General features: G+C 38.6%; 1 protein-coding gene across 1 annotated transcript in view; it reads left to right on the top strand.

Moving 5' to 3' along the window:
• The window catches only part of EYS (eyes shut homolog), a 958850-nt gene that overhangs the window by 540546 nt on the left and 394782 nt on the right, over positions 1–23522 (top strand). Inside the window, exon 31 of the mRNA XM_075145270.1 lies at positions 2929–3181. Within this exon, the coding sequence (XP_075001371.1) occupies positions 2929–3181 (253 nt within the window). The remainder of the gene's footprint in view (positions 1–2928; positions 3182–23522) is intronic.

Raw genomic sequence — 23522 nt, 5'->3', positions numbered from 1 at the left:
ATGAGCACTTGTTTATTGAGCACTAGAGAATTTACTTGAATTTTCTTACATGTGCCCCAGTTGCAGGAGAAGCTTCAGTTGGGAATCATATCTCATCAATGTTAAACATAAGACACATTTTACAGGATATCAGGCTTCAGTATTTTATAGTATTCAAAGAACATATTTCTTCAATACATCAATGTGATTTGCACTGAGAATTTAATTTCTGAGACTAACATCATAATACTTCAACATCATTAAAACATTTAGGATACCTGATTTTCTTTCAGGGACAAAATATTTTCCTTGGGGATACAAGTATTATATTAATTTTTCACCACTTCCCCCGGTATTCTAAGTGCAAACAAAACCACAGAAATATAAAATAATGACAGAATGCATGTGTTGAAAGATTACAAGATCTTTGTGTATTGTTTGCAGTCTAAATGCTGTTTCAGACAATAGCAAGACTTTTCTAGATCAAGCAGGTGATTTGGGATACAAATTGAGATGCAGATACATAAATTCATGCAGTGAGTAACTATATTCACATTATTCTAAATGGAGACCTAGTTGATATGGTCAGTGCAGCCTAAAGGGTTGTTTGATTGCCCAGACACCTAAAGCCGAATTTTGCGGTTTGCTCAGCTTCCTGCTACCATACAGAAGGCTGTAAGTTTTGTGTTACATTTGCCAACACCATCTAGCTGAGATATGAGAGCATCCCAAAATAATTTGGTTTCCAAATCCAGTCCTGGGTCTATATTAGGGTGATTGATTAGCTTCTGGAGCTTTCTTGACTTTCTTGACTAAAAGTGGGATTTGGTTGCCTAACTATAAGCACCTAATGCTATTTGAAACAGTCTATAGAGTATCCGCTATACCTTCATCCAGCAGTTTGAATGACATAGGACCTGTGTGAAACCTACAACTCCTGGTTTGTCAGCTGGGACTCAGACAGGATACCCAGCAATTCCAAAAGTGATACTAGACACCCACATTTAAGCAGTAAACTCCCTCAGAATCTGTACTGACTTTAATGGGAGTTTAGACTCCTAGCATGCTTGCAGTTACTACGTGACACCTAAATTTGAATGTCTCAGTCTTAAACAAAATCCCAAACTTTGTGTCTGTACTGCTAAATGAAGAAACAGAGAACATTTCCAGACACTGAAGCTCACTGAATGATGTATATAGCTAGATGTAGACATACAGATGTAGGTATTATTAACTTGTTAGACCAGGTCTGGTGTGGTTTTGACATGAGCCAATGAACACTTCCACAAACAATTCTAACTCATCACTGACATATTTATACCTTCCTCTTATCAACAAATGACCTAAAAGACACCTGTTTCAAAGACTTAGATTCAAATATTGACCCCATTGTTAGTTTTTCATTTTCAGACCCTTTCTGGGCTGGCTTTATGGAATTTTCATCTGACAGAATAAATAGTTTGCTAATACATAAGCAGTAAAATTTTCATTTCTCCACTATTTATGTGTCTTCTGGCTTTGTGTCAAAAAAAAAAAAAAAAAAAAAAAAGGCACCAGCTAGCTTCTAGAAGTTCTCTTTACAGTCTTGCATTATTTTTCAGGCTTCTTATGACATCTATTAAGAGAAAGCAGGAAACTGAGCTGGCAAATTAGAAGCCTCAAGGAGGAGATCAGGCTTACTCATTTCCTTCAAAGAGAGGGAAACTTCTCCCTCTAGCTAGCATTCTTTATTTTGGAAATAGGACTTGGATGCTTGAGACATTCTAGTCACCAAAAGGTGATTGCAGGATATTCTTTACACCTAACCACCAGAAGTTTGGGGTTTCCAAGACCTGACAATATGGTTGGCCTCAAGGCTATCTCTGTCAGCAGCAGTCTAAAACAGCAGATGGTTAGAGGCAGCAAAAGAGCTAAAACTGTGGTTATATTACGTAGCCTGGAAATGGTGATGAAAAAATCATGAACAAGCCCATTCAAAAAATCCATAGATTATTACCAAAGCCAATGTGTGGTTATGTGTGGTTACGAGCCAGATGGTATGTTATGTGCCAGAGATGCATGTCTTTCAGAGATGACAGTGTGCATATTTTAAATGACTATCCAGATATGTAGGATCCTTCTAGGTCAGCTAAGTTAGCTGTATCTCTTCACATAGCCCATTAGTTCATTACAACAGAAGTGAAAATAAAATGAACCCAGGCCTGACTTCAGCATGTATTTATTTCACACTTCAAGAACACGTTTAATGCGCATAATTATTGCTGTAAAAGAAATGCATTATGTCTTACCTTTTTTACAGACCACTGAATGTGAATATTTTTAATTTATTACTAGGAAGCAAATTCTAGGCTTCCCATGAATTGTTAGTCTTGATAAAAAATAAAAAGTGAGTGCAAGGTCCAATTTGAGACTGCTGCTACATGTTTCTTTTTTCTAAGAGCTATCTGTGAACTTAATGTATTAACAAGGTGCTATGTGAAGATTTAGTAACAACAGGCAACAAATACTGAGCTACGGTGTACAAAAAGGAAGAACATTAACTTGACAGTCAGAATAGAATGAAGGTTTTTAGACAGCTAAGTCAGTCCTCTGTTTTCTGTATAACTACATGCTAACTGAAGGTGATTATTTTAACTGCTTTTTATTACTGATGACAATACTATCTTTGATACTTTGCAATTACAAATCTGTGGGGAAATTATTTTCATTGATAATTTGTAATACTAAGTCAGAGTCAAAATATCATTTAGTTAAAATTTTAAATATATAACTGTACTATTAAATTAGTTAAGCAATATTTTCCACATGATTAGATTTACTTTTAGAAGTGTGGGCAGTTTAATATAAGCAAACAGCATTTTAGAATCAAAGGAAATCAATAATTTGAACTAATGTGACTATGAAATGCAAATCGCCTTCAAAAATGGCTTTTTTAAAATTTTCTTTCAGGGGCGAAGCTGTGAGCTTAATTACAATGATTGCCTTATACAGTCCTGCTCCACTGGGTTTCTTTGTGTTGATGGAATAAACAATATCACCTGTTTCCCTACTATCCCCCAAAGCAAGAAAACTGTCATTGAAGTGGCTGAAGAGTTTCCTGCTGAGATTTTAGACAATGACCTTCCATCAGCCCTGGCTGTGTCTATGGAACTTTGGTCTAAACATGCTTCTCCTGATTTTCATACAGGAAAGATGTCCCAAGGTAAGTAGAAAAAACTTCTGAGCAATGCATATATCAAACTTCTTTCCTTGTTAGTGCTTTTTAAATGGTAAGAATATTCAAAATGTATTAATTTTCTTAAGAATGTTGCTTTCTGCTTCCTGTACTACCTTTTATTATTTTTATTTAATCCATCATTATTTCTTAATTGTGCTTAAATGTAACTGGAAAATGACTCTTTTCTCTCAAAAGAGCATCTTACACATCCGGTAAGGAAAACTGTACTTTTTCTTAGCTTGGTTTTCAGTTTGCTTTGCTAAAGTGTACAATTTCATATGCTTCATATTGTGTTCAGCTCTCTCTGATCCTCATGCCAATCTTGCCTTCTTCCTTGGCTAGTCAGCAGCAGAAAGATAATTTGCCTTACTCCATGGGGACTTTGGTTTTCCTTTCCTAGTTCACAATTTTTCTGAATGCTTCCTTTTCTGTGCATCTAGATTTTTTTTCACTAAAAATATCTGGAGCCTCTCAACATCTCTGCCATTCTGCCTGTTTATAGTGATGTTTTTGGGAAGCTAAAAAATTGCCTATGCTGTTATTTTTAAAATATCTGAAGAAAAGTCAACACTAACAGAAGTGCAACGTTTTATTTTGAAGATTGTACCTTCATTGTGGCCTGTTCATTTTATTAAAGCTAGGTATTATATAGATAGCATGTGTATAAGGTATCCTCTTTACAGTTAGTTTCAGAATTTTTTGCTTATATACTCTTTCAAAGTAATTACTTGTATAAGAAATAAGCCAGGAGTCCTGTTTTTTAATTTGGGTAAATGAGTTTTACTGGACAATTGATTTCTGTACAGACTAGTCTTTTAGGGATATACCTAAGCTTTTGTTGCATTCTTAATAGGTAATATTCCTTCTTGATGTAAGTAATGACACTGAGTGAAATGCAGTGAGTAAACGCAGTTACATCTGTATATCTTCCAACTAGTTTGCTGATGTTCTCAATGGGTAAGATTTGTAATTCATTCATTTTACATTGATTCACAGTGGCAGTTTGATTTAGAAAATTTAATACTTCTGTTCTGAGCTGTGCCACTTGTTCTGATGCTGGCCCTCATAGAGAATATGATAATAGGAAGGTTTACATTTACTCAACTCTTGAGGTCACTTTTACACTTTTATTAAGAATATGATTTACAGAGTTGTATTTGTCTGATATATGATACTTTGGTAAGACTGAATGAGGTTTTGGTGGCCATGCTGCAGACTCAGTCCAGGGCCAAAGGTGTTCATTTTTTCTTTTCTCTTATGTGGATTTTTTGTTGGTTTTTTTTTTCCCCTACATTTTTATCCTTAAAGGTCTGAAAAAGGCAAATATTTTCGGCTTGGGGATACTTCTGACCACTAATTTGGCTAAACTTCCTATGTACTAGGAAGACTGATTGCCACTGGAGAGTATTCAACAGTATTCAGGATAGCAACCTCAACAGATGTTCTCACTTCACACTTTCTTGGTTCTGCTGTTCAGGTCTCAGTAAAAATAGAGTCTAATATCACACCTGTACCATATTTGGCTACTGATATTTCCATAGATTTAAGGTCAGTACCTCTTCCCCTGCATAATTATGACACAATCTCATTTATCACTAGTTCCTTAATGACACTTTCTGTTTTCCCTACACAAGTTGCATCATTAGAGCAGCACCAGACTGTTGCCTTATCTGCCACAGACATGAGTTCAGTAATTAGTAACATACCGGGGGCTGAAATAGAATTAAATAGTGAGTCATTACTCTCCCGTGGATTACAGTTTACAACTGATTCTACAAGTGCAGCTTCAGTTCTCTCTAGGTTGCCTCAAAAGGGTCCTGAAAAATTGTCAAGAATCTTTTCAGCATCAGAAGAGCAGTAGAAATTATGAAGTCCTTCAATAATTTCTCATTCCCCTGCTAAGATACATATTTAAAACCAGATGTCTTTCCTTAGTTTGTTAGTTAGTAATGAAACTCAAATGCAAACATCTCTTGCTAGTGAATATCTGGCTATTACTGCTTCATCCATCAGCCAGAGTCTCACAAACATCAAATCACAGTCTGCCAAATATGTGCAACATGTTCTGACTGGAATAAAACTGATGAATTCTCAGACCAAGTTCTGTACAGCAAACAGTCCCCATTTTATGAGATGTTTTGGATGAACTCAGTGATACTAACCAACTGTACACACTAATGGGAACTACTGCTATTACTTCTGGGTATTTATTTTCTTCATCCAGCAAAATAACATAATCGGTGGAGTTCACAGAACTGTCATCCTTGCATTCCATTACAGGAAATACGTATCTCCAACTGATAGAACTGTCTGTTCTGCCTTTTCCTTCACAAGAATCAGGTACTCATTTTCCATATTTTGATTCATATTGTCTGACTATTTTTCCTTCAAAGACCATCTCATTATAATCATAATTTTCGTCACTTACATCCTTTAGAGAGATAAATATCGACTTGACAAAATGATTAACTGCTATTGAGCAGCTGACAACAGAGGAAATTCAACAATTACTGGAGTCAAAACTGCATGATCCAGTTATGGAGATCTATCATTCATTAACTCAGGGTACTTTCTTAAACATTCAGCTGAGTAGTGTATTTCAAGAACTACTTTTAACTCACATAGTAAATAGTAGTTCTGAGTTCAAAACACATTAACCGATAAATGCAGGTGACACACTTAAAATATTTTTGAAAACAATCTGGTCAAGTGTTCTTGATTTATATCTTCCACCTACAAAAACTTCAGGTACAGACTTACTGATGGATATCCTGAAAAGTTGTCATTATTCAAATCTTCTAGTGACGAGTCATCTTACTTGGTTTTATCTGCACAAGCCTCATCTGTACAAACAGAACTTTGTAAAATGTTAGTGACAAAGCATTTATCTTTACATACCTGTTATCCTACTTTAAGTTCTGCCTTACAAGAATGTTAGCAATATTGTACTGAAACATATGAGATGAGCAGACACTACTGCTGTACGTGATAAGGAACTCCTCGTGAATCTAAACACTGTCTTACCTAGACTTCACAGTATATCTGCAGTGGATTCAGTTTCTGGCCTTTATCAACTGATGTTATCTGTTGAATTTCTCATTTCTATTCAGAAAACTTTTTGAGGTAGTGGAATGTTTTTATACAAAGATAAAAGTGTCTGTCAAGGTTGCCAGGTGCTTGAAAGAGATTCATTGTAATCAGGCAGCAGCCTGTTCAATGGATACAGCACTTGCTGCTGTACCTGACACAGATGGTTATTCTTCATGTTCTGCCACATAGGCTACTAGATCAATATGGAAGCAGGTTGGAGGCTTCTATAATGCTGGCAGGCAATCAGCAACTGAACAGTTTCACTTCACTACAGTAAAGTTTTCAGGATTTCAGGTGTAGCTTTTATCATACTTACATATAAGTTCAGGAGGTATCTCTATGGTTACAGTATATAAGTATATGAGTATGATTATTAACATTTTTGTATGTAAAGTATAGAGAAAAATGTATTTTTATCTCTTGAGAGAATAATTTTTATATATAATATAATTAACTTGCCACATCTCATTCTAAAATGAGGCAGATGACGGCTACATTTTTTGAAAACAGTACTTTCGTAAGAACATTACAAGCCTTTCAGAAGTCAGGGAATTAAAAGAACACACAAAACCCTATGAATTCTGGAATTAAATATTAGGGAACATTGATTGGTTTGGACTACGTTTTTATACTGTACTTTTATAAAAATACTTTCTACAAAATGAATACCCATCAAGCCAAGGAGAGGTTTTTTATTTTTATTGCTTTTCATTCTTTGCTTGGGGGTTTATGTAGGAAAAAATGGGTTTATTTCATCAATTTAAATCACATAGAAAGTTAAAAAAGGATTCTAAATTATGAGCAATATGTATAAAAACGTGCCAAAAGAGAAGTAAAAAAAATTTTTTGATATGGAATAACAGTTGTTTTCCTGTGAATGCTTATCCATGTAGATTTCATTCTCAATATGCATACATAAGTACACAGATCAAATTCTTTCTGTCAGAAGTGCCTCCTGATACTGTGTGTGCACTCATGAGGTCAAGTTGTCTGAGCATACCACTGTGGATTCCCAAAGGATCAAAATATGAATCAACATGGAAATAAATCTCAAGCTCCACATCTAGTGGATAACTACTTGCTTAAAAACGTGGTTTAGATTTTAACAAAGTCTGTAATCTTTTTTTTTCCTTATTCTTTGATACCCTCAGTGTGAAGTATATTTGCACAGATTATGCCGTACACTTTCCAAGTGTTTCTTTCGATGCCTGTGACTTGTTTGGTACCAAGTGAACTCTTTGGAGTCCATATTAATCCTGCTTATTGGCTTATACAATATCAAGACACTTAAAAGTCACCAAGTTCATAGTATTGCATACCACAGTTTAGTTGACCACCATCTGCTTCCTCTTTGAAAGTGGGAGGCCCAAATATACCAAGAAGAACAGAGTTGACACATACTTTCCTTTCACCTTTCCTGTAAAAGTGTCAGAGAGATTTATCTCCTAGTCCTTCCTCTTAAAGAGACTGCCTTAGAAAGCAGATAAGGGCTTTAGAGCTCACTTCTTGAGTGGAACATCACTCGGGAGTTAAAGGAAACAGGTATTGCTGCCATGATTCCAGTATCCATATGTTCAAAATACATGAATATACATAAGTTATGAGGTACACAGAAAGCGAACTAAAAGGCAATATCTTCCAATATTTTATTTTCCATGGCTGGATCTTTTCTTTTTTTTTGTAGTGAGGAAGAACAGTGCATCCCTAAAAGTAATATTTGCCATTGTGTTGATGCATAAGCAAATCTATGCCTTGTTCAATGGAAGAAATAGGACTATTAAAAAGCCAAATGAGAAATGCTTTTGGATGAGTAAGGTCCTTAATACACTGGGGTATCCATAGTAGAAGAAATGTGTCAAGCTGTACACTTCTGTGCTTATTAGACTTAGTGTATTTATTAATAAGTCATATTACTAAAACTTGGGAAAAAAAGACTGATGATCCACCATCAGTAGCTTGCAGTCTGAGGAAGATGGGTACTTGTCCTGGTTTTGGCTGGGAGGGAGTTAAATTTCTTCCTAGTGCTGTGTTTTGGATTTAGTGTGAGAAGAATGTTGATAACACACTGATGGTTTTAGTTGTTGCTAAGTATCCTTGCTAGTCAAGGACATTCAGCTTCCATACTCTGCCAAGCGCATGAGAGGCTGGGAGGGAGCATAGCCAGGACAGCTGGCCCAGCTGGCCAACGGGCTATTCCATACCATGTGATGTCATGCTCAGTATATGAATGGTAGGCATGTTCCAGGAAGTAGCGATCGCTACTGGGTTATCGGTCAGCGCAGGTGGTGAGCAATTGCATTGTGCATCACTCATTTTGTATATTCCATCATCATCATCATCATTATTATTATTATTATTATTTATTATTATTATTATTATTATTATTATTTCTTCCTTTTCTGTTCTATTAAACTATCTTTACCTCAACCCATGAGTTTTTCTCACTCTTACCCTTCCCATTCTCTCCCCGTCCCACTGGAGGAGGGGGGGGAAGTGGGTGAGTGGCTGTGTGGTGTTTGGCTACCTGTTGGGTTAAACCACAACAGTACTACATAATTTTCATATGTTTTAGTATTGTTATTTTCATCTGACAACGAGTTCATACATTACAGCAGGTTCTAAGAGAGTTTAAAGTAGCAGGGGCCTCTAGAAAATGGCTATGAAAGATGGGATCTGTTTGGCAGAAAAGTATATTCTTTGGTCTGGTCTCCAGGTATGCATTCCGACTACCATACCATTGCTTGTGGCAAATAATGTTTTGTAAATAAATTTGTTCTGAGAAAAATACATGTTTATAGAAAAGCTTTTATGGGACCAGAGGGAATGATCTAAGTTCTTCATTACATAAAAATGTCTGTTAGCACTCTGCAAAGTTCTGTATGCATGCTTAATATCCCTATCCATAATATGACCACGTTCATGTTGATGTGAATATTTTTCTGATCACAACTATAATAGCAGAAGAGCTTCCATCTGAGGTTTGAAAGCTCTTCAACATGAAGATAGTCAAAGAAATTTTCTTTAGATATAGTTTCCACAGGTATCCAAAGATATATGCAGACATGTAATGATATGTTCGCTTGGTGCTTCTAGTCTAGATTACGGAGCTCAAACATATTCTACTATCAACTTGAAAAATAAGCCCATTTTTAAATATGCAGGGCTATTTGGGGAAATTTGGTCTGCACATTTATAGACCACTTCTGTAGTAATGGTTTCCATACAGGTTATCCAGCAGGAAAATGCAGGCCCTCTGCTGAACGAGTCAGGGAACCTAATGACAAAGGACACAGAAAAGGCCAAGGTACTCAGTGCCGTCTTTGGCTCATTCTTTACGGGTAAGACTGGCCTTTGGGAATCCCTGAGACCAGTGAGAAATTCTGGAGCAAGGAAGACTCACCCTTGAAGAGAATGAGGTGAGGGAACATTTAATAAAAATGGGCATACACAGGAGCTAATAATACATGATGCTCCCACAAAAGCTGAGGGAGCTGGCTGAAATCATTGCAAGGCAACTCATGATAGTCTTTGAAAGGTCGTGGTGATCAGGAGAGGTTTCTGGTGACTGGAAAAAAGCATATGTCACTCCTGCCTTCAGGAGGGACAGGAAGGAAGATCCAGGGAACTGCAGGCCAGTCAGCCTCACCTCAGATCCTGGGAAGCTGATGGAGCAACAGCACAGGAAGGAGGCACAAGAGGGTGATTAGGAATAGTTGGCATGGAGCTACGAAGGGGAAATAGTGCTTTACCAACCCAATAGCCCTCAGTCATCATGAGATGACTGACTTGGTGGAAGAGGAGAGAGCAGTGGATGTTGTCTATCTTGACTTTAGTGAGGCTTTCAACACTTTCTGTCATAATGTCCTCACAGACAAGCTGACAAAGCATGGACTAGATGAATGGACAGTGAGATGGGCTGAAGACTGGCTGAACTGCCAGGCTGAAAGGGCTGTGTTCAGCCAAACAGCATCCTGGGCTACATTAGGGAAAGTCTTGAGACCAGGTCAAGGGAGCTGATTCTTCCCTTTTGTAAAGCACTGGTGAGACCATATCTGGAGTCTTGTGTCCATTTCTGGCCCTGGTACAGGAGAGACATGGACTTACTCGAGTGAGTCCAGGAAAAGACCATGAAGATGATGAAAGAATTGTAGCATCTCATATATGAGGAGAGCCTGAGGGAGTTGGGATTTCTTAGCTTTAAAAACAAAAGGCTCAGGAGATGATCTTACCGTATCAGAGGGACCTTATAAATACGGAGACAGAGACTTCCTAGTGGTGCCCACTGGCAGGACAAGCAGCAACTGACACAAATTAAAATACAGGAAATTCTTAAAATTCTTTTCTTTTTTTTTTTTTTCTTTTTATACTGTTAGAACAGTCAAGCACTGGAACAGCTTGCCCAGAGAGATTGTGGAGTTTCCATCCTTGGAGATATTCAGAACTGAACTGGGCAATGTCCTGAGCAACCTGTTGTAGCTCATCCTGCTGTGAGCAGGTGGGGTTGGATTAGATGATCTCCAGAGGTCCCTTCCAACCTCAGTTGTTCTGTGATACCCTGTAATTGTCAGCAGAGAATTGCCTTACAGACATTGTTTAAAAAGTTTCCTAGTATTTACTTCCATGCAAGTATGTAGTTAGTCACCAAGGGTGGGATTCATCTTACCTGTAGCTATCCATCAGTTAATCCATGTAAGCTATATCACTCTGTAGTAAATGAAGAGAAATGACAGCACCTGCTTTAGACATCTGTTCTGGGATAGGATGTAAACTCTTCTCCTTTCCTCCATATATAATATTCTGCTTCTTTGTACTTTTGTTTTTGGTAAAGGAACTGAATATTGGGCTGACTTTTCTGTTCATGATATTTATGCGAATGGTGGAGCTCACAAAGACACCTGGGAGACCAAAATCAGTAGAACCAGATATCAGTGTTAACAACACACCTCAGAGAAATAGAGCTACTACACAACAGCTAACTGACTTTACTTCTATTATTTATGGACAATAACAGATTAAACAAATACTTTACTGAACTGGATTTTCATCCCTCTCTTGCGCCATCTACTCCCACTGCTTAAACTGTTTGTGTTCAATATGTGTCATCATTTCATTTAAGACTGCGTAACATATGAAGTGGGATCTGAAAATATGATTAATAATAGTCAAACTGGCACATACTACAAAGCTCCTTATATGCAGTATTATTTTGTTTAAAATCTTGCTCTGCCAAATTTCAAATTTTGATTTCTTACTTGCTCACATTCAGTTGTTATTAATTAAAGACTAGGAGAAAGGAAAATTCAGAGCTTTTATTGTTTTCTATGCACTGTTTTCCATAATAACGTAATGCTTTTCCATCTTTCTCCTTAATCAAAAGTTCTATTCAAGTTCTATTCAATGATATGAAACAGTGTATGCTGAGGTTTCTGAAAAATGTTGAACTTACATGACACCTTTACCTTCTAATTCTGTTTTATCATATTGATTTGTGTCTGTTACATTCACTAGATCTGCCATCACTCTCATGATTCCTTTAAACTTTGCCTTTTATCAGTTCTGCCACATCTTATTATTCAGCCCATTTTAGTTTCCCTGTTCTCAACAGCTGTAATTATATGCTGATTTTAAACACGTCTTGTTATACCTGCTGTATCAAGGAAGGAAATACTTTTAACATAGTTAAGATGCTAGCTATGTAGGTTAGCATGGAATTTCATGCAAAGTGAATGCATTGAACCCTGATCCAGTATTTGCACTATATCAGTAACTGCTACAAGCTTGAACTTCGTAACTTTCCAGACCTCTTTCACAAGCAGTAATTCTCCCCAGTGATCTGATAACACTTAGAAGTGTTAATGCAAGCCTGGCCTGCTTCTGCTTTTATTTAGGTGCAAACTGCTGCCCTGCAAGCAAAAGCATTTTGATAGTAATTTTGAAGTGTGTTTTTTACTCTAATTGCTTCATACTCAGACTTCCAGGCAAGCAAGATATATAGGAAAATCTGTGGGAATTCTACGTACATGACTGTCATAACAAGAAAAAGGTAAACAAATGAAAATTAACCTTTCTTTAAAAAAATTATACATAATTTGTTAATTTCTAAGTTTCAAAATCGGAATGAAAATGAGTACATGAATATATTGACATGTAAAATCTACATATGTAAATTATATATATTGTGTATATACATACCCTGTTGTCTATGAAGTTTGTAAAATACACTCACAAACACACTAAGAAATGTCCATACACATACAAATTCTGTACTCCTGATGCAGACAGATATATTCTCTACTACTAATACGAACCGTTCTTAATTCAGTTACATTGAAAAATATTTTGTCCATTTTGAAAATACTGACTGTGAACTTCATTTCATCAAATATTTAGCTCTCAAGTCAATAATCCTTGGTATTCATCTCACTAAAATGCTATATCTGTGTAGTAAACAATGTTTCTTTTCTGTTTAAACATTGTGTTGATATATAAAAAAAAAACTATCAACATTTGTTAAAGTCATACTTTCAAATCTGTCATCTAGTGTGTCATAATGATGCAGAATGATCAGAAACTTTGAGAAGATCAATATGTGGCTAACTTTCAATCAGTTTTTTATATGAACCTTTTTATGTAAGTAAAATGGTGATAGTGGAGGAAAAATGGTATCTCAGGTTTACTCTTATTACAGTGAAATCTGGAAGAGAAATTTCAGAAGGAATAGAAGGAATAAATTTTACTAATTTGCAAAAAATATCACAATCTAATGTGAAAAGTCCACAATATTATAGCATCCATGGTTATGAGAAAATGGGATTCGTGAAGTGTGAAATAGTGGTTTATATGTCAAAATATATAAAAAGCTTAAACAAATAAATGAATGACAAATCACAGACTGTAAGGTTTAAGTCCACCCTAACGTATGTATGTAATGTCCAGTAAGTCTCTTAGTATTGTAACGTACATAATATTAGAATCATAGAATCATAGAATCATACAGGTTGGAAAAGACCTCTAAGATCATCATGTCCAACCATCAACCCAACACCACCATGCCCACTACACCATGTCCCTAAGGGCCTCATCTACACGTCTTTTAAATACCTCCAGGGATGGTGACTCCACCACTTCCCTGGGCAGCCTGTTCCAAGGCCTGACCACTCTTTCAGTAAAGAAATTTCTCCTAATGTTCAATCTAAACCTCCCTTGGCGCAACTTGAGGCCATTTCCTCTTGTCCTATCGCTAGTTACTTGGGAGAAGAGACCAACACCCACGTCACTACACCCTCCTTTCAGGTAGTTGTAGAGCGCGATGAGGTCTCCCCTCAGCCTCCTCTTCTCCAGGCTAAACAACCCCAGTTCCCTCAGCCGCTCCTCATAAGACTTGTGCTCCAGGCCTTTCACCAGCTTCGTTGCCCTCCTCTGGACGCGCTCCAGCACCTCCATGTCCTTCTTGTAGTGAGGGGCCCAAAACTGAACACAGGATTCGAGGTGCGGCCTCACCAGTGCCGAGTACAGGGGCACGATCACCTCCCTATTCCTGCTGGCCACACTATTTCTGAATCAGGCCAGGATGCTGTTGGCCTTCTTGGCCACCTGAGCACACTGCCGGCTCATGTTCAGCCAGCTGTCAACCAGTACCCCCAGCTCCTTTTCCTCTGGGCAGCTTTCCAGCCACTCTTCCCCAAGCCTGTAGCGTTGCCTGGGGTTGTTGTGGCCGAAGTGCAGGACCCGGCACTTGGCCTTGTTGAATCTCATACAGTTGGCCTCGGCCCATCGATCCAGCCTGTCCAGGTCCCTCTGCAGAGCCTTCCTACCCTCCAGCAGATCAACACTCCCGCCCAACTTGGTGTCGTCTGCAAACTTACTGAGGGAGCACTCGATCCCCTCATCCAGATCATTGATGAAGATATTGAACAGGACCGGCCCCAGTACTGAGCCCTGAGGAACACCGCTCGTGACCGGCCGCCAACTGGATTTAACTCCGTTCACCACAACTCTCTGGACTCGGCCGTCCAGCCAGTTTTTTACCCAGCGAAGAGTGTACCTGTCTAGGCTGTGAGCTGCCAGCTTCTCTAGGAGAATGCTGTGGGAGACAGTGTCAAAGGCCTTACTGAAGTCCAAGTAGACCACATCCACTGCCTTTCCCTCATCCACTAGGCGGGTCACCTGGTCATAGAAGGAGATCAGGTTGGTCAAGCAGGACCTGCCTTCCATGAACCCGTGCTGGCTAGGCCTGATCCCCTGGTTGTCCCGCACATGGCTCGTGAGCGCCCTCAAAACCAACCGCTCCATGATCTTCCCTGGCACCGAGGTCAGGCTGACCGGCCTGTAGTTCCCCGGATCCTCCTTCCGGCCCTTCTTGTAGATGGGAGTCACATTGGCGAGCCTCCAGTCGTCCGGGACCTCCCCAGTTAACCAGGACTGCTGGTAAATGATGGAGAGCGGCTCAGCAAGCTCCTCCGCCAGCTCCCTCAGTACCCTCGGGTGGATCCCATCCGGCCCCATAGACTTGTGAACGTCCAGGTGGCATAGCAGGTCATGAACTTCATCCTCTTGAATTATGGGGGGTTTATCCTGCTCGTCGTCCCTGTCTTCCAGCTCAGGGGGCTGAGTACCCTGAGGATAACCATTCTGACTACTAAAAACTGAGGCAAAGAAGGCGTTGAGTACCTCAGCCTTTTCCTCGTCCTTGGTGGCAACGTTCCCCCCTGCATCCAATAGAGGATGGAGATTCTCCTTGGCTCTCCTTTTGTCATTAACATACTTATAAAAGCATTTTTTGTTGTCTCTCACGACAGTGGCCAGGTTGAGTTCTAGCTGGGCTTTTGCCTTTCTAATTTCCTTTCTGCACGACCTAACGCGATCCCTGTACTCTTCTTGAGTTGCCTGCCCCTTCTTCCACAAGTGATAAACTCTCCTTTTTTTCCTGAGTCCCAGCCAGAGCTCCCCGTTCAGCCAGGCCGGTCGCCTTCCCCGCCCGTTCTTCTTGCAGCACATGGGGACAGCCCGCTCCTGCGCCTTTAAGACTTCCTTCTTGAAGAACGTCCAGCCTTCCTGGACCCCTTTGCCCTTCAGGACCGTCTCCCAAGGGACCCTCTCGACCAGTGTCCTGAGCAGGCCAAAGTCCGCCCGCCGGAAGTCCATGGTAGCGGTTTTGCTGGTCCCCCTCTTTACTTCACCAAGTATCGAGAATTCTACCATTTCATGGTCGCTAAGCCCAAGCCGGCCTCCGACCACCACATCTCCCACCAGCCCTTCTCTGTTCGTGAACAGCAGGTCAAGCGAGGCATCTCCCCTGGTGGGCTCGCTTACCAGCTGCGTCAGGAAGTTATCCTCCACACACTCCAGGAACCTCCTCGACTGTTTCTTCTCTGCCGTGTGGTATTTCCAGCAGACATCCGGAAAGTTGAAGTCCCCCATGAGAACAAGGGCTAGCGACTGGGAGACTTCTGCCAGCCTCTGGTAGAATATTTCGTCTGCCTCCTCATCCTGGTTAGGTGGTCTATAACAGACTCCCAGCAGGATATCTGCCTTGTTGGCCTTCCCCCTCATCCTTACCCACAAGCACTCGACCTCGTCATCACTACCATCGAGCTCTAGACAGTCGAAGCATTCCCTAACATACAGGGCTACTCCACTGCCTCTCCTTCCTCGCCTGTTCCTTCTGAAAAGCTTATAGCCGTCCATTGCAGCACTCCAATCGTGCGACTCATCCCACCATGTTTCCGTGATGGCGACTAAGTCATAGCTACCCCGCTGCACAATGGCTTCCAGCTCCTCCTGTTTGCCGCCCATGCTGCGTGCATTGGTATAGATGCACTTGAGCTGGGCTGCCGATTTCTCCCCCGACAATGGCGTGCGGTCCCTAGGCTCTTCTCTAGTGAGCCTGGTTTTATCCCCGTCCCCCTTCGAATCTAGTTTAAAGCCCTCTCGATGAGCCCGGCCAACTCACACGTGAGAATTCTTTTCCCCCTGCGAGACAGCTGAACTCCGTCTGTCGCCAGCAGGCCCCGTGCCGTGTAAAAATATTTACGCTGTATCTGAAGAGCATAGAAGTGGTGTTGATCCGGTGATGGGACATTTCAGCCTTCATAGAAAGTGAGGTTAAAGAAAGTCTATTACTTTAATAATTTAATGTTCCTGACTAAGTAGAAATCCTTCACATTTTCATTTATTTTATTATGCACTCTTAGTCAAATGAAACTAACATCAATTAAGCCAGTCTGTTAAATTAGGTCACCTCATTTTCATTTCAGAAGTATTTTACCTTGATTTTTTCACTTTGTGTTTTTTATGTTATCGGCAGACATAAAAAACCATAAAAATATGAAAATCCAAAAATGTAACAGAATCATAATGACTTCAGGTAATATTTTTGCTAACCGTTATAAAAACTACCATGAGAAACTAATTCATAGTATTTTGTAATATCTGACAGTAGAGTATACTAACTAGCTTCTTCCCATAAAAATTAACAAGCAGACTTTTCAAGGAGATTGCATACAACGATATATCTACAGTGAAAGCCTTTTTACTGATGATTGTGATTCACAGCAATAAGAAATACTTTGTACAAATGACAAAATATACTCTTTAATGATAACTGTATATTTCCCAAACATGTAATTACGTTTAGCTTTTAAAAATAATGTTGGTAATTTAGACAGGATATTGTTGTCCTAGCAAAAAAGTTGATAGTTATAGGTGCCAGATTCTTACCTGTGATGGGTTAAATTTCCCTTTTGAGTTGACAACTACGTTCTGCCTTCTAACCATCAAAAGTGTTCCAGTAATATTTAAACATTTTCTAGGCTTTGTATTGTCCATCTGCACAGAGGTTCATTTTGCCTGATATTCCCAGAACTATGTTAGTTTACAGCAGAATTCTTTACAGAAAGAATCGTGCTATTGAGAATAAAACTCTTGGCCTGCATGCCAATGATAGCAGATTTTGAGTGTCAGGGATATAGAAGCCATCTTGAGAACATTATCTATGACAGTCATTCGGAGTTTCGAAGCCAGTGGGATCTATAAGCAGCATCTACTCCTGAGACTGATAGATCACCAATAGCATCTTCTGTCTTTGAAAGACAGTACTCTAAGGAACTTTATACAGGCATAGTTAATTTCCACATGATTAAAAAAAAAGAGGGGGGCAGGGGGGAGGGAAGAGTAAGTGGAATAAAACAAGTATTTCTGAGTTAGGGAAGCTATTGTTCTCCCAGTAACTCAAAAGAGTTTTCTGCTTTTGTTAAATAGTATCAGCATTCTATGTTAAGGTTGTGTATATGTTGGTTTAATTTATAGATTTTTGGACCAACTGAACTATATAACATTCGTGCTAACATTCATCATCATAGCCAAGAGTACTGTTCTGGTATCTGAAAATGTCATTTGTGCTGTAGGTTCTGAGGAGCCTAAAAAGATTAGGTTTAATTTTCTTTGAAGAAAAGCAAATGAAACACATGAGGAATTCCATGCAGCTAGCATTTTGCATTTACATTTTAGAGCAGATAGTGCAATTACTGAATTTACTTATGCTTTGCTCTTAAACCCGTATGTTGAATATATTCAAAATAAATCATAATGATCAACTTTTGTAGTTTAAAATAACAAGGGTTTTAGAGTCATGAGAACCCCCTACAAAGACTTTCTCTTGTTATTTATTTGAAAAACCTATTATTTGGTATAATATGAGGTGCATCCCAAATGCACAGATTGCTCTTCAAAGATACTATTACATGCCCTGGAGTTAAGTAATCCTCAGGGATGATTTAGCAGCATTCAGGAATTGTAAACACTGCCACTTCAACTGTTCATTCAGCTTAGTGGAGGAAGTAAAGAGGTTCCTGTATGATTCCCTCGAGCCAGTAACTGCTCACCAGCAGGTATAAGTTCTGACAATAGTCACTGGGATCTGGACCAAAGAAAGGAGTACAATAGGAAGGATGCACTATTGGATTCTAGTGTAAGGTCTCTAGTTTTGTAGTTGATAAACATTGTTCAAAGGCACCTGCATTTAAATTCTATTGCACAATGAATACAAAGTATGACAGCTACCACCCATCTAAGACTGGCAAAAAAAAAAACATTAAGGGTGGATGATGTATGATTTTCCTTGCAAATAATAACCATAACATTTCTGAGTAACTTTGAGCAAACTTGACTTGTATTTAAGTTTAAATAATGTGAATTCTCAGACTTCATCCTGCTAAGAAAAGATAATCAATATTTAAGGGAAAATAACTCGTTCTTGATTTGGTGCATCTCAGAAACTCTTTTCCTTTGATTGTGATCTCTGTTTGCATGGACATCACAGTAAGATACAGGAACTGTTACCTAAACATTATCTGTAAGTCTCAGTTTTGTTCTCAAATCAGTCACATCTGTACAGACGTAAAGAGGATAGTGTGCTTTTGAAAGTAAAAAAAGAAAAAAAAATCTTCTAAAATGCTGTGATATATGTTTGCAAGTGAAGGAAGTTGTAGGATGGGGAGAGTGAAAAGGAAAGAAATATGTGAGGTAGAAGGGTGGGGGACATTGTAGGATCAGGACAGGATAAGCAAAAATGGGTGCACAGTGAGGTAACGGGATAAGAATCAAGCAGGAAACTTGATCAAGAGTGTGAAAGCATTGAGGATGACAAGTTTAGGAACAAGACTTGAAATGGTACAACAGGTTATTGGTCCTGAAGAAAACTAGATTGTCTGTACTCTTCACAGATTTCCTTCAGTTTCTGCCAATGTATTAATCCTAAAAATCTCCATATTTACCCTGGTGGAAACGAGAGGCAATACCTTCTCATGAGTAAAGCAGTAGTCCTACTATGTGTCATGTAGGCTCACTATTTTACCCTTTCAATACCTCTAATTTTAACAGGCTTGTAGAGTTGTGAGCAAGAGTGGATTATACACCTCAGACCTTTGACCAGGGGGGTTGTCTTGTTTCAAGTAGCCAGTAAATCTTTGTGTGCAGTTATGGGAAATATAAAATGACTTCATAAGCCAATCCTATTTTTTCCTTTGATGTCACATGGGTCACTTTGTCATAAAGAGTGAACTGATTACTCAATACTCTTGAGATAATTATTCCTGATTAACAATAAGCTGCCCTGTGGCTTGACTTGGGCTGGCTAGCAATTTGTCATACATAGCTATTCTTTTTTCTTCTTCTTGAAAAGAAAGATGCAACACATTTTTCCCTATTAGTAAGTACACAGTGTGGAGCTGGAGCAAATTCTCTCAAGTATTAGTTGTCTCAGCTCTGCTTCAGAAGTTAGAGGTACCTTAAATATCTTTATATACTTCCTTCCTAGCACTGCCAGTGTGTGTATAACTAAACAGTTGATGAACACCTGTTACTACAGGAGGACAAATAGGATAGCTGAAGAGGTGTTGGAGCTATGCCTTTTCTGCATACCTGAATAGGTCAAGAATACACCAGAGGAAGACTGTTTTACCCTTCTTATTGGCTGGAAAGAGTTGCTCCCCGACTAAAGGTTTTAACCTACAGCTTTCAGGCAGTGTTTTCTATATTGTGGTGAAAAAAAGTGGTTTACCCTCTCTTGGCATAATTTATTGTAAAGGCTTTTTTTTTCTTCTAAGTTGGGCAGGTGGAAGGCTGTTAATCCTTACTTACATCATGATTTGCATTGTAGCAAACTGTCATATATTCTGAATACTGAAGAAACTCTGCATTGTAAAGTATCAAAAACTTTTAATCATATGGTAATTCAGTCATTGCGTGTATCACAAGCAGATTTTGTACTAGCAACTCTAAAAAAAAAATTTGAGAATAACTGTGTTTAGTACTATTCAGTGTTCAGAATTTATTTAGTATCACAATAAATGAGTCAGGAAAGTTTGGAGGAGATAAAACATACTAAAGATACTCACTTTAGAAACATGAGTTAAAAGTCTATCTTGTCTTTCATGACAGAAGTAGGAATGAAAGAATCAGAATATTTTTCCTTACACAAAACAGCAGTTCTTTTCCAACTTAGTGCTTCTACCATGGGTAGCAGTGTCTTTAAATGCTTGAGCATCTCTCTGTAGTTTTTGGACCACGTATTCTCAGTTTCTCCTGATTTCCTAGTTTTCAGTCTGAATATTCAAATGTTGATGTTTTTATCCTAATTTGGAGAATTCACTGAGTATTGGCAAATATCCTAATATATAATATTTCCCTTAATTTTTGGAGACTACTGGATGTTCCTAAAAGAATACCAATATTCATGTCAGTTTTATTCAGTCTTCTTAATGGTCTCTCAGAACTATTAAGCAAAAGGGACCATTAAATGTGTCCAGTACAACAAAACTTCCCCTCCCCTCCCCTCCCCTCCCCTCCCCTCCCCTCCCCTCCCCTTCCCTCCCCTTCCCTCCCCTTCCCTCCCCTTCCCTTCCCTCCCCTTCCCTTCCCTTCCCTTCCCTTCCCTTCCCTTCCCTTCCCTTCCCTTCCCTTCCCTTCCCTTCCCTTCCCTTCCCTTCCCTTCCCTTCCCTTCCCTTCCCTTCCCTTCCCTTCCCTTCCCTTCCCTTCCCTTCCCTTCCCTTCCCTTCCCTTCCCGAATTGTTCTTTTGCTATAGGACTTTTCATCTCTGATTCCTTCAAAGTTCTCTCTCTGTGTCAGTGAGAACAAATTTTCAGCAAAGCCTGGAGGATGAAATCTATTTCCAGTTCTACTGTGCTTTGTAGTGAAGGTGAAGTGCAGGCTAGACTGCATCATCTCTCCATAAGGGGTCTGAGGATTACTGTCCTGCGGGGAGGAGGGAGAATTCTCACTAGCATGTCGTTAATGGAACCACTGGCCGGAGAGGCAGGGTCTCCACTAAGCCCAGCTGTGGCAAGGAGAGACATAGGCACCTAACAGAGAACTCTGGGCCTCTGAGGAAAGAGGAATTATCAGATACTTTAGATATACTTAGAAATCACAAGCCAAGAATGAATTGTGACTAAATAGAAGCCCTTTTAGTTTATCAGTTTGACTCTCTTTTGACTTGAGTTACTTTGGAGAGATGTATGCTCTCTTGATTGCTAAAGATGCTGTAACGTGCATTTTGATCTTAGAAATACAAAGAAACACTAAAAGTTGTAAGTTCTAAAAGTAAGTTGTTCTTAAGGGCAAATGACTACAGTGCAGAAATAGTGAGATCTGGGTGTGTTAATGTATCCAGTTCATCCTATGCAGACTTCTCAAGGTTACCTGGATGAACAAATGGATTGCTGTGTTAAAAAACCTAAGAACATTTCAAAATTTTTATACTCCCATGTTTGAATGAATATACAAGCCTAATCATTGACCTAGTTAATAATCTTTTCTGAATTTAGATACATAATAAAATATTAATAAAACAATAATAGTTCAGTGATGAAACCTCAATGTAGATTTTTTTTACACTTCAATACAGAAAATGAGATATTTTTCTTAAACATTATTTTAAGAATTAACCTCAGCATGACTGCTTATACCTTCATTTGATTAGAGGGGTAAGAGCTATCCAGTCAATTTTTTTTTTTTTTCTATTGAAGACAGAAAAAACACTATATGATATTGGACAACTTGCTACATGGTTTTGATTCTGAAGGGCATGTTTCAAACTTCATATTATGTAATGCTTTAGTAGTTCCTCTGAAAGTTAACCTCAGAACTAGGTTTTTTGGTTCTTCTGGAGTTTGTGGCTTCTGCAAGCCCTCTTCATATAGGTAGAGTATATTTCAGAACTTTGTAGAAACCTCATGACTTCCAAATCTGAAAGGCAATCAGTCTCTGAAACTATACACCCCTTCTGTATGTTAGGCATTACCACAGTTGTATCTGATTAACCCACCTATCTCTGCATGAGTCCTCACAATATTCGGAAGAGGAAGAATCAGTACTAGTTTAGCCACCCTTACTGCAGCTTTTAGCTGTGTCCATATGACATCTGCTAAACAGGCTTCACATGCTGACTTGATTTCTGTGAATGTGGTTAAAACAGAGGTTCTTTTAGGCCATAGCATCTATTTTTACTAAATGTATTTTAGTATTTTGGAATTCAAAATTCAAAATCTTGAGTTTTGAAATTAAAAAAGAGAAATTAAGAACTTCAGTATTCGGATTAGAAGTGGGCTGCATTTACTATATTTATTTTTTCATTAGTGTGTATTAAAAAGGGGTAGGGGGAAAGAAGTGAAGGGGTTTAATTTTTTTCCCCCGCATCATGTTTTGAAGTGGATATATTTATTATTGTACTTATTTCTTAAGTTAATTGTTCTATCTAAAGTATATGAATCATTTTTTCTTCTAGTAATCATCTAGTAATCATTTGCCTTTTTTATTTCTCCTTTTTTCTTAATCTCAAATGTACAAAGGAAATAGAGTACTTGTCAGTGATACTGTGGTGCTGAGTTATAATCCTGACCACCTCTAAAATGGTGAATTATTAATTCTTACAGTTTTTATTTAAGACTACTGGAGAGCCATCATGTTGAAAGATAGTTTCCTGGTGAAGACTGAAAAATAGAGCCAAGTTTTGTAATACTGACTCATCCAAAATTCCTCAGTTATGTGAGATTTTTTTTCTGCATTAAATAGACTGTCTCAAGATCAAGTAAAGAACTATTAAACTCTGTTATTTATCTTCTCTTCACTTAAAGACAGTAGCTTCAGGAATTTTATAAAATAATATATCATGACAAGGACTTGGCAAAACCTCAGAATTGACATTCCTGGTCAATAGTCCAGGTGATGATCCACAGTAGCTCACATAAATAAGAATGTAAGAATGACTTGGTTAAAAATTCATCCTTCAAATTTTTGTTTGTTTGTTTTAATGTGTACGGCATCAAGTCCATTATGATTCAGCTCAGGAAGTTATTCACATTAACAGTATGCTATATGTATTAAAATTGTCAACTTCTTGTTCAAGAACAAAACCACCTGAGTCCTTCAACCACAGTATACAGTGAGAGTTGTACCTGTATTGTGAATAAATGGAGCACTTCAGTATAAAAGGTTGTCATTATGTCACCTCTTGCTAATACTGAATTTACTTGAAAAAATACATCTTCAAGAAATGGAAAAGGAAAATTAGAATTTATTTTGGCCACTGACTTTTCTCAGGCAAAGGAAAGTATAGATGCACTGAGTTCATATAACGCAGCAGAAGTCTTTGGATCTCTCTGTTTTGATGGAATATACTTCTGTTTGAGTTTCTTGTATTCGTCTACATTACTTCAGTATGTAAATTTGCTTCCTAG

Source organism: Calonectris borealis, chromosome 3, assembly GCF_964195595.1.
Source record: "Calonectris borealis chromosome 3, bCalBor7.hap1.2, whole genome shotgun sequence".
NCBI classification, from domain to species: Eukaryota; Metazoa; Chordata; class Aves; order Procellariiformes; family Procellariidae; genus Calonectris; species Calonectris borealis.
The sequence above is the reverse complement of the archived record's forward strand: the minus strand, read 5'-3'. Positions and strand labels throughout refer to the sequence as shown.